The sequence below is a fragment of the Megascapheus bottae genome, unplaced genomic scaffold (assembly GCF_031878675.1).
Source record: "Megascapheus bottae isolate mThoBot1 unplaced genomic scaffold, mThoBot2.hap1 H_1, whole genome shotgun sequence".
NCBI lineage: Eukaryota > Metazoa > Chordata > Mammalia > Rodentia > Geomyidae > Megascapheus > Megascapheus bottae.
This window is the reverse complement of record NW_028327858.1, coordinates 1,680,919-1,701,031: the sequence shown is the minus strand read 5'-3', so window position 1 is coordinate 1,701,031 and position 20,113 is coordinate 1,680,919. Positions and strand designations below refer to the sequence as shown.

Sequence of the window (20,113 nt, the reverse complement as noted above, 5' to 3'; positions counted from 1 at the left end):
CCTCTTAGACTCCAGAATGTTGAGATTTAAAATCTTAAGCTTTTAGATTGTATCATCAAATAATGATTTTTAAATATACCTATGTAAATATATTTAGTTAAAATTGTTTTAGGATTTTACATTCTCAACTTTGGTACTGATAAACTAGGGGCAAGATCCAAACCTCATCACATGTACCTGGAAACCAAATGGATGAAACAAGGATAATGACAACTTGAAGTCATATTTATACACCCCCAACATAAGTGCCATGCTTATAACTGGCTAGGTTAAGACATAGGGCTCTGGCAAAAAATAGCTATACAATATGAATATTTACCATAATATAGCTGATATATTTTGTTCAAATTATTCTAACTAGAAAGGGCTAAACTCACCTTACACTCAAATTCATGTTCTGACACTGAGTTTATTTAAGAGATACTTCCACATTAATAAAAAGGGATTCTTAATTGTTAAAGTCATGTTTAATTCAAGGACAAATATTCAATACATCTTTTTTGTTGTTTTTCTAGCCTTGGGACTTGAACCCAGGGCTAGAGCACTGTTCCTGGGCTATTGCTCAATTCACTCAAGGCTAGCACTCTACCACTGGAACCGTAGTTCTGGAACCCAGTTCTGGCTTTTTCGGTGATTAATTGGAGAGAAGAGTCTCATCAACTTTCCTGCCCAGTTTTGAACTGAGATCCTCAGATCCGGGCCTCATGAGCAGTTAGGATTATAGGCATGAGCTACCAGCACCTGGCTGCAAATGGATCTTTAAGGGAACTATTTTTTGACATTGTAATTAAATAAGTAATCTAGGTACATAATACTTATTTGGTAAAACACGCAATACTAGTGGCCAAGGAACCTGTTTCTTATTTTGGCTATGATATTAATATCAAACTGCTTTTAAGGGTAGTTTATTATGTATGTCTTCAATAAAAGAGAAAAGGCTAAAATCCATCCACTCTGCCTCTTGCCTCCTGCCTTTCTTTTTTGGTGCTGAGCCTGGGTCTTGAACTCAGGGTCTGGGTACTATACCTAAATGTTTTTCCTTAAGGTTAGTGTCCCACCACACAAGTCACAGCTCCCTCCTTTTTTTTTGTTTTGTTTTTTGTTTTGTGCCAAACTGAAAATACTCTCATGGACGTTCCTGCCTAGCTTAGCTTTAACCCTCCTCAGCTTCCTGAATGGCTAGGGTTACAAGCATGAGCCATGGGTGCCTAGATAAAATAGATTTTTAAAAGAGAAGGTGAGTGTGTCCACGTCCTTTCCTGACTGTGCCAAAAGCTAGCTGTGGAAGTGAAGGCAGTCTGGTTCTATTCAAAAGCATACACTTAGTGTAGCTAGTGGTAGGGTGCTCGCCTAGCATGCACGAAGCCCTGGGTTCGATTCCTTGGTACTATGTATACGGGAAAAAGCCAGAGGTGGTGCTGTGGCTCAAGTGGCAGAGGGCTAGCCTTGAGCAAAAAGTGTCCAAGGACAATGCCCAGGCCCTGAGTTCAAGCCCCAGGACTGGCAAAAATAAACAAACAAATGAATAAATAAATAAACAAACCTTAGCTCCTTTCTTCTGAAATTCTCCCATCTGAATAAAAGTTGAAATCATGCAGTTGGTTTCCAAATTTAACTAATTTTCTTATGCTTTTGCAAGTCTTAAAACTACCAAATCATTTCAAAATACAAAATCTAAGAATTCTCTTACATAAATTTATGACAGCAAAAACAGGTATACCTCAGAGAAGTATCTGCAAAAGCAATCACACAAACTGCTAAAATCTAAAGATGAGGCTATAACTATTCAGATAATGCCAGCATTTGAAGCCGAAGATGACAGAAGCCACTTTTCTTCTTGTTCACATTAAACCCTCAGAAAAATCTAGCAGCCTAAATACCTCATACTGAAGACTGAGAAAACACAAAAGCAAGGTTCCTTTCTATATGATATCCTTTGAAATACCTTCAGCGTGGCATCACTACAACTCCTTAGTTATCACATACGATGGCTCAGGAGGAAATAAGCATGCACTGGTTTGCAATGACTAATCTCATGACTGTTTACCCTGATCACACTCCGGATTATTGTATCTATTTCACTGTCCCTCATGCCCAGTGTTTCTGTACAGTTTCTGAAGAATTACTTCAATGATTCGCTGACAATGTTCGTCATCAGGATTCTACAATATCTCAGAATAAATGAGTCCAGGATAGTGATAAATATGAGAAAAGCATAGTTGGTTTCCTTTCTGTTAACTCTTATAAGAACTGTTTTCTGAAAAGTTCCTTCTTTGGCCAGGTGACTTGTCCCTTGTCAATCATATTTTAGTTACACTCTTTTTCCTGCTGCATTTTAATTAAGATAGTGTGTTAGAAGCTCCTTGAATTTTAGTTACATCCAGTTAAGTCATATCCTTCTGCAGATTGTGAACCCAAGCTTAGCCAATGCAAAAGGAAGGGCAGGGCCTCCTGAGTTAGGGATAAAAAGAGGGCAGACTGCCTGCTCTGTGTGTTTGCTTGCTAGGTTTTTGGCTGGTGGCAACCCTTCTGCAGAGGTAAACTTGGCCTTGCTGAGTTCCTTTTAGAGTTGCTGTCCTTATTCTTCTGTGACATCCCACCATCCCAAGCCATTCCTAACACAAGTAACCAAAAATGGGCTTTAAATATGTAAAGCTCATATCTGTAAACACTGTTATAGGGGACACACATAGGGTTTAGAAATGTAGGAAAGTTCTTGTGACTTTAATCCTAGCCCCAGCATCAAGCCTAATCAATCACACCTATTGATAAAGTATTTCAAAAGACCAAATGGCTTGCCAGGTGGGGTGGCTCATGCCTGTAATCCTAAAACTTAGGAGTCTGAGATTGAGGATCCAGGTTCAAAGCCAGCCCAGGCACTAAAGACCATAAGACTCTTAACTCCAATTAACCTCTAGAAAATGAGAAATGGGGCTGTGGCTCCAGGGGTAAGTGGTAGCTTTGAACTGAAGAGCGCCAGGACCAGAGTTCAAGCCCCATGACCCATAAAAAAAAAAGAGCAAATGGTTTATCTGCCTCACAACAGTGTTCAGAGCTAGCCAATTATAAATTATTAAAATGAGGATGCTAAATTTTGAAAAAATTGAAAATAGAAATGACACATTAAAATTTGTATATAGGTTCTAAAAGGAGCAGGTGGTAAGCAGTTTACAAAAAGAAGTGCTGCATATGTTTACTAGACCTCCCTTTCTGAATGATTTTGTTATCTGTGGTTTAGGATACCAAAGGTGGTAAGAGGAAAGGAAAGGGAACAGTACTTGATGCATGATGGCTAGAAGACTCAAAGGCCCTCACTCCCTAACAGTGGGTTACTGTTTTTTCCCCTGGTCTATCAGTTCTAAGTCTGAAGTTAAAATATGTGCAAGTTCACAGACATAAAAATGTAAAACCAAAGTAATATCCTTATATTACATAGGTATACCAATTTTTTTCTCAGTTGGATAGTGTGGAAGGCTAGTTTTTTTTTTTTAAACCTTTATAAAATAACTATGAGAATTAGGACTGGCTAGGATGAATTGATTATTTACAAATTCTCAAGCCTAATTCACTTTTTTCCCTAACTGGCAAGAATATTACATGCTTTCAAAGTAATGTTTAAAATTTGAAAGTCAGCCAGGCAAGGTAGCCCACGCCTGTAACCCTAGGTATTCATGAGTCTGAGATCTGAGGATCGCAGTTCACAGCCAGCCCGGGCACGAGACTCTTAATTTCCAATTAACCACTTAATCACTAGAAAACTGGAAGTGGGGCTGTGGCTCAAGAAGCCCCATGACTGGTGACAAAAAAAAAATTGTAAGTCAGGCCTACTTTAATCCCAAGTTAACAGATTATTATTAAGATGAATTAAAGGAAAACAAGAATTCCTTACCTGTTGTACAAATTTCTGATCAATGTATCGTTTTGCAACGCTAGGCTGGAAATCAGGGCTCTCCAAAAATCTCAAGAAGAATTCATACACCAACTATGAGAGAAAGTCAAATAAAAGCTGAGATAGTGCTTTTAAAACACTTGCTATTAAAAAAAATAATAATACAAGCTGGGCATGGTGGCTCATGCCTGTTATCCTAGCTACTCAGTGCCAGAGCCAGCCGGCAGCGAATGGGGGTTCCTGACTTAGGGGGTAGGGAAAGAAGAAGACAAGAAAAAGATGGGGTCGGGGGGGACTACAGCTCAAGTCAGCAGCCCAAGACTGCAGCCTAAGGTGAGCCTAAGACTATAGCCTAAGGCTGTGAGCTTAAGCCTGTAGCCCTGTTTATTTCTTTCTTCCAATCTTAAAATACTTTTCTTAAAACCAGGAAACTGCCAGGGGTTACATTTGTACAAAACAGCAATCAAGTCTCAAATAAGTTAAATGACAAGCGACTGACATAGTCCAAAGTCATCATAACAGCTTACTTCCTCGTGTACTCAGTTGTGCAGGTCCAAGGTCACTCTGACCCCACACTGGGTCCCCAACAACTCAGGAGACTGAGATCTGAGGATCTTTGAACTGATGGCGGTTCAAAGTCAGCAACCCCCTCCCATCCCCCACACACCAAAGACCATAAAAGACTCTTATCTCCAATTAACCACTAGAAAACTGGGAGTGGTGCTGTGACTCAAGAATAGGGCAGTAGCCCCGAGCTGACAAGCTCAGGGACAGAGCCCATGCCCAGAGTTCAAGGCCCATCACCAAAAAAAAAAAAAAAAAAAGTCAAATCAGCTAATGAGAATTTCATGCTTTAAAAACTTCTACATGGTTAAGTATAGTATCTCTAATTTTATAACAACTATGGCACAAAATTGCAGCCAAACTTGTGTATAGTTCTATAAAAATAATTTACTATTTCAGATTTTCTAATTCTGTAAATTCTAATGTGCTAGTAAGTCTTAATATTACTTTCAGCATACACTAATCCAACACCACTCTTCTATTTTGTGTAGGTGCTAGACAGAATGAATAAATTAAAAAACAATGTGGCAGACTATTGCCTAAAGTATCCTAAATTGTATAGAATATAGATTTCTTTCTCTTGTTTTAATTTTTACAAAATTAAAACCCAACAAGCAAGAAGACGTGTTCTACAGATGGAGTGGTAGAGTAAGCACTTCAGTGAAATTGCTCTCCTATAAAACAAAGGAGTCTGGGTGCTGGTGGCTCACATCTGTAATCCTAGCTACTTAGTAGCTGAGATCTGAGAATCATAGTTCAAAGCCAGCCCGGGCAGGAAAATCCATGAAACTTTATCTCCAATTAACCACCAGAGAACCATAAGTAGACCTGTGGCTTAAAGTGGTATAGTGCTAGCCTTGAGTAGAAAAGCTCAGGGACAGTGCCCAGGTCCTGAGTTCAAGCCCCACAATAAACAAAAGAAAAAAAGGGGCCGGGAGTTTGGCCTAGTGGTTAAAGTGCTTGCCTAGCATGCATGAAGACCCGGGTTCGATTCCTCGGTACCACATACATAGAAAAAAGCCAGAAGTGGTGCTGAGGCTCAAGTGGTAGAGCTCTAGCCTTGAGAAAGTCCAAGGACAGTGTTCAGGCCCTGCGCTCAAGCCCAGGACTGGCAAAAAAAAAAAAAAAACAATTGAGGTTTGGCAAAAGAAAGATTAAGTAGATGTAAAGATAGGTCAACTGAAATGATCCAACTTGAAGTACAGAAAGAAACAAGAACAATGAAAATGAGTAGAGATCATCTAGAGACCTATAGGAGAGCATCAGTCATAGTCATTTCCATATAAACAGAAGTCCCAGAAAAGAGGAAAATAGGACAGAGAGAATATTTAAATAATGACCTAAACAACTTAAAGTTGACAAAAACTATTAATTTACACAATTAAAGGTAGAAATAAGTCAAATGTTGAATAACAAATAAATGAATAAAAACTGCAGAATGTCTATTAAATATAAGAGTATTCACTCATAAAAAGAAAAGGAATTAAACTGGGTACGGTGGCTCACGGCTGTAACCCTAGCTACTCAGGGGGCTGAGATCTGAAGATCAAAGCCAGCCTGGGCACTAAAGAACTAGAGACTCTTATCTCTAATTAACCACCAGAAAACTGGAAGTGGGGCTGTGTGGCTCAAGGGATAGGGCAGTAGCCTTGAGCTGAAGAGTTCAAGGACAATGCCCAGGCCAAGGGGTAAGGGTGGTAACCTTGAGCTGAAGAACTCAGGGACAGCGCCCAGGCTCAGAGTTCAAGTTCCACAAGTGATACACACACACACACACACACACACACACACACACACACACACACACACATACACATAAAAAGAAAAAGAAAAGGAATTACTGACTCATGCTACAACATGGATCAACTTGAAAAAATGAAGATATGTAAAGGAACTCAGACATGAAAGATCACAAATTGCAACTTATCTGAAATACCCTGAATAGAAAAGTAAATCTAGAGAGGCAGAAAGCAAATTAGTTCCTGTCATAGACCTAGAAGAATTACAAAGGTATTTTCATTTGGAGTGATAAAGAGTCCTAGAACCAAACAGTGATGATGGTTGCATAGCACTGTGAATGTACTTAAAGTCACTGAATTATACACTTTAAAATGGTTTAAGTATCCAATTAATAAGTGTATTTTGTCATAATAAAATAATAACAATTTAGGGAAAATAAAATATTAAGAAAATACATTAAAAGGGCTGGGAATTTGGCCTAGTGGTAGAGTGCTTGCCTAGCATGCACGAAGACCCTGGTTCAATACCTCAGTACCACATACATAGAAAAAGCCAGGAGTGGTGCTGTGGCTCCAAGTGGGAGAGCCCTAGCTTTAAGAAAGGCTTGGGACTAGCAAAAAAAAAAAAAAAAAAAAAAAAAAGAAAGAAAAAGAAAATACATTAAAAGTCAAATACATAAAAACTCATAATGAAGAGACTGCTGCAGTGTGAACATGCTTAAGTTCCATACTTGTATGTGAGGCCAAGAGGCCTCAAGCGTGGGTTCGTCCTCTTCTGGGTCAAAATCTGGGTTATCACTTGGAGGAAGAGTACGGAAGATGTTAGCACTGATCTGTAAAGAAAAGTAAATTTAGATTCGTGTTCTCTGTTGAGTAAATGAATTTAACAATGGAAAAGAAAATGTCTAAGGTTTTACTTAAGAAAAAAAGTTAAATTGTGGTTACAAATGTAGCTCAAACACTTATCAATTTCATTAAGATATGACAGTGGCAGGCATTTGTTTCTCTCTTCTCTATCCAGTAATTCTCACTTCTTTAGCCTTCAAACTACTGAATATCACAGATTACCTCCAGATCCTTCTTCCTTAATTCATCAGTTTTTCTTTCCAAGTTTTAATATGACAGAGGGAAGGGGAAAAGAGGGAGAATTTGGGAAGAAAAAGGGCAAAATTTTTATTTTATTTTTGCCAGTCCTCCGGCTTGAACTCAGGGCCTGGGGGCACTGTCCTTGGGCTTTCCCAAGGCTAGTGCTCTACCACTTGAGCCACAATGCCACTTTCTATGTATGTGGAACTGAGGAATTGAATCTGGGTCTTCGTGCATGCTAAACAAGCATTCTACCACTAGGCCAAACTCCCCACCCAAAGGGCAAAAATTTTAATATTACCTATTTCTAACTTGATTCTTTGTATCTTTCCACACCTCCTCTATCACATTCTCTATCTATAAACAAACAAAAAAACCCAAAAGTATCTCTATTCTACATACATAGTTGCACTATGGAAGACAAGGAGGTAGAATGCCTTCACTACTTTTACATATACAGACTCTTCATCTTAGATTCAATGAAATGTCATTTATAATGTCATCCTTGCTCCACTTGCCTCAGCACTAAGGTGACATACATCCTCTCTTTCCAGCAAAGATTGATTGTAGTCCCAATCCACCTCTGTGTGTGTGTGTGTGTGTGTGTGTGTGCGTGTGTGTGCATGCGTGCAGGTCTTGGGCCTGTCCCTGAGCTTTTTTGCTCAAGGCTACCACTCTACCACTCCAGTGATAGCTCTACTTTTGGCTTTTTGGTAGTTAATTGGAGATAACCACCAAGTGAAGACTGGAGTCCCACAGACTTTCCTGCCCCAGCTGGCTCTAAGTAGTGATACTTAGATTGTATCCTCCTGATTCTGAGTAGCTAGGATTACAGGTGTGAACCATGACTCATAGCTCCAAGACACAATTCCTTTAAAAATGAACAGACTGACCAATCAAGTCCTTTAGTCTGAGAGATGAAGAACTGAGAGTAAGACAAGAAATGTTTGATAGTACAAACAAGCTTCCAACTATTCTTATGGAATGTTACCTGGGGTAGGCAAGTAATTGCTAATACTATTACTATGGTCCTAACTCATACAAAGTAATGAACCTAGAATTATATTAGTTAGAACTCAAAGCCAGTATTAAGGTAAAATTGATCAGCAATTTGGACATCAACTTCTCAATTTCACAAAGTGAAGCAGAAGGCCATAAACAGAATTTGAAAAGAGAAAAACACCTCCTGATTGTTATCAATAAAAGTTAACTTTATAGGCAACAACAAAGTTACCTGTGTGTAACAAGTTTCATTCAACATATAGGATTCCTTTCAAAGCTGACTCCTTTACCCACCACACAAATGTGGAGCTCTCCAGAGCTTTAGCAGTCTTCTCTTCCTCCTTCACAGGTTCTCTCTTAGTGACTACTTACCCTTACCATCTATCTGTCATTCTGAAAAATATTGAGCCTATACATTTCTCAACATCTAACTTTATGATTTGCATTACCCAATATGGCAGTCATGGAAGTAGAGGAGTGGCTCAAGCGGCAGAGCACTAATCTTGAGCAAAAAAAAAAAAAAAATGCTCAGGAATAGCACCTAGGTTCTAAGTTCAGGTCCCAGGACTGGCACACAAGGGAAAATAAAGTTGCTTTAAAAAAATATGGCAAGACACTATATTGAAAATGAACTTTACAATGTGGTGGGAGGAGTTGGGGAGAAAGGAAAGTGGGAGCAGATGAGAGAGAGGGTAACACTGTTCAACAAACATTTCCTCATTACCTTATTTATGTAACTGAAACCCCGCTGTACATAACCTTTACAATAAAATAAAATTTTAAAAATGTTAGTGAATTAAAAAAATATGATAGCCCCCTACCTATATGGCTACTGAATGTCTTCTAAGAAAGAACAGTGTCAGTGAAATGGGTAATTCTTTTTGTTGTTGTTGTTAATTACTATATGTTTATTTTAAATCAGTGTCAATTCATAATTACACCTCAGATCGTACTTTAAATTTATATAAATCTGAGGACTACATGTCCAGAGGCTTACCATTTTTACTATATCAGAATACGCTGATTCAACAATTACACCACGATTAGTTGAAACATACTCAACCAGTTCATTCAATGTTGCTCTTTTAATTTCTTTGCTCTTCAAGTCTGAAACAGAGTCCATGAAATCAAAAAGTACACAACACTGCTGCAACTTCTGACAGAAAAGCTCTTGTTGTTCATTTGAAGTGGCATCTGTAAAAAATAAAAAGTAAAAAACTTAGAAATAGCCAACAGAATTTACCTTTATATATTTATTAATTTTGCAAAAGAAAATCACATATATAAATCTCTCAATAACCTACAATAAAGTCATCCATCAAATCCTATCAGCTAGGGATTTTTTTATTGGATTATTCTCATTGCTCACACAATTTTAAATTATTGATCTCTTATTCCTTTCTTGTCATTTCCACCATCACTTCAGCCCCTTGCATTGACTAGTGCAATGATATCCTCACTGCGTCTTCCTCCTCACTCTCATAACCACTGCTACTACTGACTTATCTTCCATATTACTTAAAAAGCTAAAATCCTGTTAAAATTAAAAGTCAATATGATCTTACTTAGTATGTACTTATTGATTATCCTCAATAATTAAAGAGGATCAAATGCAAACCCCTCTGTATACAAATGCAGCAGCCTACTCTCACCCTTTTGGCATGCCTCTTTACTCTGTGGAAACTACACCCTCCACGTGGTTCCCTGAACAGTGCATGGTGCTTCTGGTTTGAAATGCCCATCTTCCCACATTCTTGGGAACTTTACCCGCTTTTGTTGTTTTTGTTTGTTTCAGTGTCCCTTCCAGTGTAAGTTTTCCTAGGGCACTAAAGATGATAACTAGTGTTAATCTATTTTTACCTAAAGGGATTTTTTAGGTACATGTTTCTGTGGTAGTATTGTGTGAAAGATGATTTTCCACTTTCAAGTTAAGATATAAAACACCTAAGATGTTGTCAAAATACAAAAGGTACTGCTACCTACTGTGTATGTATGTACATGTACATGCACACACACACAGATTAGAAGATATGTGACTGCTTCATCTAAGAATAGTCTTTGCACTAAGTTTTTTGGTAGATCAGATAAAGCAGGTATGAACTGTGGACCAGACTGCAAAAGTTTAAGAGAAAGCTACAACATTTTCTACTTACTGACTGGCTTACATAAAGATTAAGACATGGAAGCTAGCTGCTGGTGGCTCATGACTGGAATTCTAGCTACTCAGGAGGCTGAGAACTGAGGATCATGGTTCAAAGCCAGCGGGGGCACTAAAGTTGGTGAAAATCTTATCTCCAATTAACCATCAGAAAACCAGAAGTGGTGCTATGGCTCAAGTCATACAGTGATAGCCTTCATCCTGAGCTGAAAAACTCAGGGACAACACCCAGGTCCAGAGTTCAAGCCCAACAACTGACCAAAACAAAAGAAAAAAAAGAGACATGGAACATGTTTTATATCGGTCAGAAACATTTGTATAGTAGTTATCCTAGAATGAAAAAACTTTCATCAAAAATATGGAATATTTTACATTTATAAACTCTTAGGTACCTTTTTGAAACAGTACCACAGATTTTCTCATGAGAAGGCAGAAAATATTCTTAAGTCATTTGAAAAAGTTTCAGTCTAAACTTGGTGCCATGGCTCATGCCCGTAATCCTAGGTACTCAGGAATCTGAGATCTGAGGTTTATAGTACAAAGCCAGTCTGGGCAGAAAAGACCATGAAACTTTTATCTCCAATTAACACAAAAGCTGGGAGTGAATCTGTGGGGCTCAAGTGTAGAGTACTAGCCTTGAGCAAAAAAAGCTCAGAAATAGTGTTCCAGCTCCAGGACAGGCATGAAAGAAAACAACAAGAAAATAATAATAGTGGTTATATTTTATAGACACAACTAACAATGTGAGAGGAAAAGAACATCCAAAAACTATTTGTGAAGTACATGGAACACTGACAATATCTACATTCATCACTTCATTCATCAGCATTTCCATTCTAAGAATTATTGCAAATGAAGTCTGACAGATTCAAAGTTTCTGTCTGGCAATGTCTTGCACTAAAGCCATACACCTTTTTTAGGTAAGCATTTTCACTAAATCAGTGTTGATTATCTACTTGCCATCTCCAATGCAATTATGATGTTCATTTTTATTCATATAATCATAGCTTTTTCACCTGGAATTCTCCCTGCAAAATTAACTATCTCAGTCATAAGAATTTTACTTAAAAGTTTGAAAATAAAAGCATCTTTTGAGATATACAAGTGCACAGGAAAAAAAACTCCATATATTACACAACAACTAGGGTTGGGGCTGTTGACAGAGTAACTGTTTAACAACATTCCCTGAGTATTGCATACAATAAGAAAGCAGTGAAAAAAACAGTATGCATTCCCTAGAAACTACTTCGAATGCTGACTTTTCTTGGCCTAAAATACAGAGCACACACCCTCTCAAGGAGGCTGGGTAATAGCGGCAAAATGTCAAAGTTCCCAGTCAGCTTTGTGATCACAAAGCTGAACAACTAATACCCATGGTGTTTGTGTTGCCAGCCAATGATGTCTGTATTAGGTATATCAAATGTATTTTTTATTTACAGGTATTTCAGACTTAAGATGCGTTTGTTGGAATATAACCCAATCATATAAGTTGCAAATTTAAATGATAGGCATCTACTTTTAATGGACACTAATTTTGTCTAAAATATTTAAGTGACATGCATACATGATATGAATATTAAAGACACAGTGAATTCCATTTAACTCAAGGAAAAAACCCTCATGCCGACACACAAACCTGTGAGTATATTTTGATCTCACCACCAAAAGAACAGTTCAAACCACTGAATGTATCACATTCAACAATTTTAAATTTCTTATTTTTATGTTGCCTTAGAAAACATGATCACAAGCTTACGACTATTACAAAATGACCTGCAATATCAATTCATTTCTTCAATAACACCCTTAGAGCTGAGGACTTATTATTAAAAGCACTCTTCTACAAAATCCCAGTAAGAAAGCTACATGAAAGGTACAATTAAAGAATAATCTCAAAAGAAAAACATATGTTCTTGGCTTTTACAAAATAATTAATTTTAAACCTAGCTGGAAGATGTTTTTTAATTACATTTAGCTACTTACCATTTTATTATGACTATTGTTTGATCTCACTAAAGAGGTTATGCTACCATAAAAAAAAAAAACCCTACAAAGTGTTTAATAGAGGGAAAGTCAGACAACTCTGGGGAAATGAGGGATTTCAACTTTGGAGGATTAACACATCTTTTAAAACTCACCAAGTACCTGTTAGGTCTCCTAAATTCTTTAGTTTTTAATATCTGTCCCTCCACCCCTCATAATTGAGGAAAAGATACACCTTCAAGCTATATGTGGCTTATATTCTAAGATCCTACTAGTGGTTCACAACTAGTATAAAAAAAGAAAAGAAAAGAAAAGAAAAGAAAAACAGTATGCCTATGGTCATAAAACATGTATAAAGAAGCTTGGATTCCAACAACCTAGAATATAAGGAGAACAGCAATACTCCCTATATAGTAAAAGTTCTTTTTTTTTTTTTTTTTTTTTTTTGCCAGTCATAGGCTTGAGCTCAGGGCCTGAGCACTGTCCTTGGACTTTCTCAAGGTTAGAGCTCTACCACTTGAGCCTCAGCACCATTTCTGACTTTTCTATGTATGTGGTACTGAGGAATTGAACCCAGGTCTTCGTGCATGCTAGGCAAGCACTCTACCACTAGGCCAAACTCTTGGCCCCAGTAAAAGTTCTTTACAAGCTGCATTCTAACTAGTCACCACAAGTTCATACCTATAATGATAGCTACTCAAGAGACTCAGATACAAGGACTGTGGTTCAAAACCAGAGTGGGACTGCGTAAAAAAGTCCACAAGACTCTTATATCCAGGTAACCACCAAAAAAAGCCAGAAGTGGAGCTGTGGCACAAATAGTAGAGTATATGAGCCTTGAGCAAAAAAGCTCAGGAATAGCACTCAGGCACTGAGTTCACGTCTCAAGCCATCAACTCCCCCCTCCCCACCCCCCAAAAAAGTGGCATTCTAGGCCAGACTGCTTTCTCCTCCCCACACCTACCTGGTTTGGGGCCTACGCATTGTCCCTAAGCTCTTTTGCTCAGGGCTAGCACTCTAACACTTTGAGCCATAGTTCCACTTCTGGTTTTTGAGTGGTTAATTGGAGATTTAAGAGTCTCACAGGAACTATTCTGCCTGGGCTGGCTTCAAATTTTGATCCTCAGATCTGGATTATAGGCATTCTCCATTGAGGCCCAGCCCAGGCTGCATTCTAAATGCAGTATTCTAAATTCATCCCACTTAAGGGATTCACAGTGCATATTAATTAATAATGGCCATTTTATTTCTTCTCAATCCCTCTAGAATGACAGTAGACAAGAAAAAAGAAAGATAAAAACAGGCCCTTATGGGGCCGGGAGTTCTGCCAAGTGGTAGAGTGCTTGCCTAGCATGCACAAAGACCCAGGTTCAATTCCTCAGTCCCACATACATAGAAAAAAGCCAGAAGTGGTGCTGTGGCTCAAGTGGTAGAGCTCTGACTTTGAGAAAGCCCAAGGACAGTGCTCATGCCCTGAGCTGAAGCCCAGGACTGGCAAAACAAAAAACAAACAAACAAACAAAAAAAACCAGGCCCTTAGGTAAGACATTTCTAACCATTTTCTGGAAAAGTCAATTTTCTGGAAAAGACAAACCTTAGAAGTCACAAAGTAGAATAAACAAAAAGGAAATTACAAAGGTCTCAGAACTCCAATTAGTTCAAGATTAAGAACTATCTAGCTGAGCACAGTGGCTTATACCTGTAATCCTAACTACTAAGGAGGCTGAGCTCTGAGGATCGAAGTTCAAAGCCAGCCCAGGTACTAAAGTCCGTGAGACTCTTATCCCCAATTAATCACCAGAAAGCCAGAAGTGGGGCTGTGGCTCAAGGGGTAGGGCAGTAGCCTTGAGCTGAAGAGCTCAGGGTCAAGTGCCCAGGCCCAGAGTTCAAGTCCCACAACTGATAAAAAAAAAAAAAAAAAAAGAATGATTTAGTGAACAAAGGACATGATTAAGGCATGCTAAAACAGTGGAATTAAATAGTCTCCTATGCCTCATAGTCTACCAGCCCATTCCAGGAGGGAGTCATGCATTCATGCTTCATGCCAAAAAAAAGGGGGGGGGCGGGGTTTAAAGAAATTGAACAGTCCCAGAGAAAGATTCATGCATTGCAATTTTTAACTAGTTCCAAACACAATTATTCTAAGTAAAACCAAATAGTCAATAGTCCCATCCAATTTCTAAAACGTTTCTTTTGTTCATTCATACATGTTAATGAAAAGGACCAACAAATATTCAAAGAATGCCTGTAACAAGAAAACCAAATAAACAGGAAAAAATGACTCTAATAATTTAGTACATCACTGTGGAAATTTAGATGTCCATTTGAAAAGATTAAAAGCTTTTCAGATAAAAAAAAATCACCTACAAAAGGTCCAAAGGTAGATAGTCATCAGACATAAACTAACAAGTATAAACTAGTATATAAACTAAACTAGTGTATAAACTAAAATAAAGCAGTATATCCTGATTAAGTGGTTTCTATAGGTAGCTCTTCTTAGAAGCCTAATCATAAGCAGATTGGTGCTGGTATATATGCTTTCTGTGGCTTAGTAAATTACTCTAAAGATTCAGTGGCATGAAAGAATAAACGTTTGGGTTTAGTGGATTCAGGACACAGCAAGAACAATGTATCTGTTCTTGAGGAAAAGGCCAAAGACAGTGTTCAGGCCCTGAGTTCAAGCTCTAGGACTGGCAAAAAAAAAAAGAGCAAACAGTATATCTTTGCTACATAATGTCTAAGCCTAGCTACTGGTTCCTCCCATGAATCCTACCTAAATCACTTTGTGTGTTCAGTAGTTGACTACCAAACTTCCGCATGTGACCTCTGCATGTAGCCTAATATTCCTCATAAATATTATGACTAAATTTCAAGGATAAGCAATCCAAGAGGTCATGAAGAAAACTGTAAATCTTTACTGAAATAAAGGCATAAAAACAAAAATTTTTCATATTTATGGATAATAAGAACCAATATGAGAAACAATGAGTCTATGTGAGGAATGCAATTTGGATCAAATTCTTTAGTACATGGGCTGGGAGTTTGGCCTAGTGGTAGAGTGCTTGCCTAGCATGCACTAAGATCCGGGTTCGATTCCACATACCTAGAAAAAAGCCAGACATGTTGATGTGGTTCAAGCGGTAAAGTGCTGGCCTTGAGAAAGCTCAAGAACAGTAGTACTCAAGCCCTGAGTTCAAGTCCCTGGACTGGCAAAAAAAAAATCTTAATACAATGTTTTGATGAAATCAGAACAGTTATTCTTTAAAATTCAACTGGAGGGCCAGATGTGTGGCTGAGTGGTAAAGTGCTCGCCTAGCATGCATGAGGCCCTGAGTTCGATTCCCCGATACCACATACACAGAAAAAGCTGAACGTGGTGTTATGGCTCAAGTGGTAGAAAGCTACCCTTGAGATAAATAAAGAGCTCAGGGACAGTGCCCAGGCCCAGAGTTCAAGCTTCACGGTCCACAAAAATAGACAAATAATAAAAAAAAAATTCAACTGGAAAATAAAAAGCCAAGAACAGTGTAGATATTTTTTAAGATGTAGAAGGAAAAAGTCATTTTACATGTTAAGTAATTAAAACTACATGGAATGGTACAGGAATAGAAAAAGACCAGTGGGGGTAAGGGGAATAAGGCATGCAGAAGCATGCTGACGTGCACTTGTACAACATTAATATATGAGAGTTATATACTAAATGCAGAGCTGGTATTTGAAAAAGTAAGTAAGGAATTTTTAAATTCAATACTCTGGCTATAGAATTATATCCTTCTGTCACATGTAAAAATTAATTGCAAGAGAAATAAAAAGGTAAATGTGAACAATAAACCTATAAAACATTTAGTTTTAAAATCAACAAAGAGTTGGTAACTAGAATGCCTAAAAGAACATCTAAAAATAATAAAAATCAATCTACAGGGGGAAAAAAGGTAAAAATACAAAAATGATCAATAGGGCCGGGAGTTTGGCCTAGTAGTAGAGTGCTTGCCTAGCATGCACGAAGACTGGGGTTCAATTCCTCGGTATCACATATATAGGAAAAAAGCCAGAAGAGGTGCTGAGACTCAAGTGGTAGAGCTCTAGCCTTGAGAAAGTCCAAGGACAGTGCTCAGGCCCTGGGCTCAAGCCCAGGACTGGTTAAAAAAAAAAGGGGGGCCTGGAGTTTGGCCTAGTGGTAGCGTGCTTGCCTAGCATGCACGAAGACCCGGATTCAATTCCTCAGTACCACATACAGAGAAAAAAAAGCCAGAAGTGGTGCTGAGGCTCAAGTGGTAGAGCTCTAGCCTTGAGAAAGTCCAAGGACAGTGCTCAGGCCCTGAGCTCAAGCCCAGGACTGGCAAAAAAAAAAAAAAAAAAAAAAGTTCAAAGGACACTAATAAGACAAAGTAAATGGGCATAAACTGTATATATGAGTTTGTCCATCAAATATCATACATTATTGAATAGAAACTGGCTAAAGATGACAAAAATATACACAAGACTTTTTCCAGCACAATGAACCTCCCACTGTAAACGACTAAAAAGTGAATACAATACATAAAACAGCTATTTTTGATGCTGGAAATCCAGATTATGATGCAGAAGAGAAACAGAAACAATCACACTAGCTCTCTATATAGCAGCACGTTTCAGACAGACAAAGCACAGGAGGGAGACATTCCAAAAGAACAAGCAACCCAGGTGGGCACTGGTGGCTCATGCATGTAATCCTAGTTACTCATCAGCTTCAGATCTGAGCACTGTGGTTCAAAGCCAGCTCAGGTGGGAAAGTCCGTGAGATTCTTCTCTAATTAACCAAAAATGTGTAAGTGGTGCTGTGGCTCAAAGTGGTGGAGTGCTAGGCTTGAGGAAAAAAGCGCAGGGACAGTGCCTAGGCCCTGAGTTCAAGCCCCAAAACAGAAAAACAAAACAAAACAAACAAGTAGTCTTACTAAACTACTAAAACAGCTGGATTTCCTAAGTACTAAAGATAAAAGAAGTATACACGCAGAATGAAACTTTCTATTTGCCTATATTAAGGTGATACTTTTTTCTTTTTTGCCAGTCCTGGGGCTTGAACTCAAGGCCTGGACACTGTCCTTGAGCGTTCTCAAGGCTAGCACTCTACCACTTGAACCACATGAGCACTTCTGGCTTTTCCTGTGAATGTGGAACCAAGGCTTCATGCATGCTAGCCAAGCACTCTACCACTAGTCTACACTCTCGCCCTTAACATATAGTTTGCAGTGCTGAGGATCAAATCCATGGCATCATGCAAGTGGTCTACCACTGAGTTGTACATCCACAGTCTACAAATATAAATAAAAACCATTTAAAGTCTCTAGAAATAATCCTAAAGATTATGGGAACATCTAATCAGGAATGTCTGAAAATTCAGTACCAATGGTATTTGAACCAAGATAGATCCTTCTGCCTTGGCTAAAGTCAGGAAGGGACGCCACTCAAAAGCGTTGGACTAAGAACACAGCAATCCTTCCACCTTAAACTCAGTAACAGTAAGAAACAGGACACTGGCATTTCTTACTATCTACAGCCACCTGCTAATGAGACAAAGCTCTGCCCAAGGGCAGTAGAGAAATAATGGGTCAACTCAACCTATCTACCCATAGGCAGAGATACCACTCTGGAAAGTACCCTGAAATGCTGGGACCTTGGTCACCCTGGCAAACCAAAAAGACTTCAGGTTACTGCCCCTTACCCTTACATTAAAGTTAGTCCACATCTTTTCCCAGAGAAAATATTCATCTGCACAGTACAAAAGCATTCTAGTCCAAGTGTACTCTTAAGGACTGCAAGGGTCCTTAAGTTTATGGTGAAACAGAATGGGAGCATTTCTATGCTCCATGAATACCAGACTAAACCAAAATCAACTTGTTTTCAGGGGAGATCGAGTAACAGGAACAGATTGGAGGAGCTCTACTAGTGACAGAACAAGGATCAAATAATAACCCTGAAAACTACCTTCAAAGCCTCAATTTAACTGGATTATTAGCCAGTGGAGGAACAATCTGTGCTCCAAAGTACTGTTGGAAACAAGAGTCTTCTGGAAAACAGTGGAACTTAATAGCTGGGATGGTCAGGAAAAGACAAATGATTATATACACTGTCACCAGGGTGACTGGAGATAGTTGTGTCTCTCTGAAGAGCATCAGTGGTGGGGGGGGAACTTCATGTAAATAACAACAAAAACAAACAACAATAATAAGCCCCCCAAAGAGTGAAATTCAATACCCTTTCTTCTCTTACTTTCTCTTTCCCCTCCTTCCCTTCTTTAACATATAGCCTATACACTAGGGGAAAAAGAAAAACCAAACACAAACGGAAGAAACAACTTCAAAGAGAAACCAGATATGGATTTAACAGAATGTAACTTCAATCCAGCAAGGTGGCACACACCTGTAATTCTATCTAGTCAGGAAACAAAGGTAGGAGAATCAACAGAGGATGAACATGAGTTCAAGGTCAGCCTAGGCAAGGTAGTAAGACCCTATTTAAGAAACAAAATAAAAAAAAAAAAAAGAGCTGGGCTGGGAGGTGGGGTGCATAGTTCAAGTGGAAGAGTACTTGCCTAGTACATATGGGACCCTTGGTTTAATTCCCAGGACCACAGAAAATAAAAAAGAAATGAAGAACAGAAAGAAGGAGAGGAGATAAGATGAGAGGGAGGGAAGGGAAGAGGGAAACAGGAAAGGAGGGAAGAACAGACGTGAGAGAAGGGAAAAGAAGGAAGGGAGGGAGGGAGGGAAAGAGAAAGGGAGGAAGGACAGATCAGTATGCATTGCATTTAAAGAACTAGAAGAAACCATGATTGAAGAAGTGAAGAAAGGTATGGTGACAATGTCACATTAAATAAAGGACACTGCTGGGGTGGTGACCTATACTGGCAATCCGAGCTACATAAGAAACAGACCAGAAGGATCATACTTCAACACCAACTCAGGTAAAAAGTTCATAAAAAAGCCCCACAGCAGCTTGTGCTATCCTAGCTATGGAGGAAACATAAGTAGAAGGGTCAAGATTCAAGATTCAACATCAAAATCAAGGATCAGGATTTGGCCTACGCAAAAACAGACCCTATGACAAAAATAACTAGAGAAAGCAGGGCACTGGTAGCTCACCCTGGTAATGCTAGCTTAGCTACTCAGAAGGCTGAGGTCTGAGGACCAATGTTTGAAGCCAGTCAGAGCAGAATAATCCAAGATTCTTATCTCCAATTAGCCAGCAAAAAGCTGAAAGTAAGAGGTGTGGCTTAAGTGGAAAATGCCAAACTTGAGTGAAAAAGCCAAGTGAGAGGGAGAAGTCTTGAGTTCAAGCCTCAGTACCAGCACAAAAATAAATAACCAGGACAATAGGGATAGGGGTGGGGTGCCTGCCTAGCAAGCATGAGCTCCCAAATTCAAACTCTAGAATGCCTCCTCCCCATAGAAAACACCAGGATTTACAATAGAAAGAGTTGAAAACTATAATTTTTTTAAAACTCACTAAAGGGACTTCATCAGGAGATGTGAATGGCATTAGAAAGCATTAAGAAATTTGAGGATACATCAACAGAGATTATACAATCTAAAGAATGGAAAATAAGGGCTGGGGGCATAGCCTCATGGTACAGTGCTTGCCTTGCATGCACAAAGCCCTGGGCTCAATTCCTCGGTACCACATACACAGAAAAAGCTGGAAGTGGCAATGTAG

At 38.8% G+C, this 20,113-nt stretch overlaps 1 protein-coding gene across 2 annotated transcripts in view; it reads right to left on the bottom strand.

The window, feature by feature from the left end:
- Window positions 1–20,113, bottom strand: part of LOC150038980 (serine/threonine-protein phosphatase 2A 56 kDa regulatory subunit alpha isoform) — a 51,545-nt gene that overhangs the window by 16,593 nt on the left and 14,839 nt on the right. For both annotated transcript variants that reach the window (XM_090328100.1, XM_090328101.1), the window contains exons 2-4: window positions 9,278–9,474; window positions 6,924–7,025; window positions 3,890–3,982 (exon numbers count right to left, since the gene is read on the bottom strand). In XM_090328100.1, coding sequence (XP_090184226.1) covers window positions 3,890–3,982; window positions 6,924–7,025; window positions 9,278–9,474 — 392 coding nt within the window. The remainder of the gene's footprint in view (window positions 1–3,889; window positions 3,983–6,923; window positions 7,026–9,277; window positions 9,475–20,113) is intronic.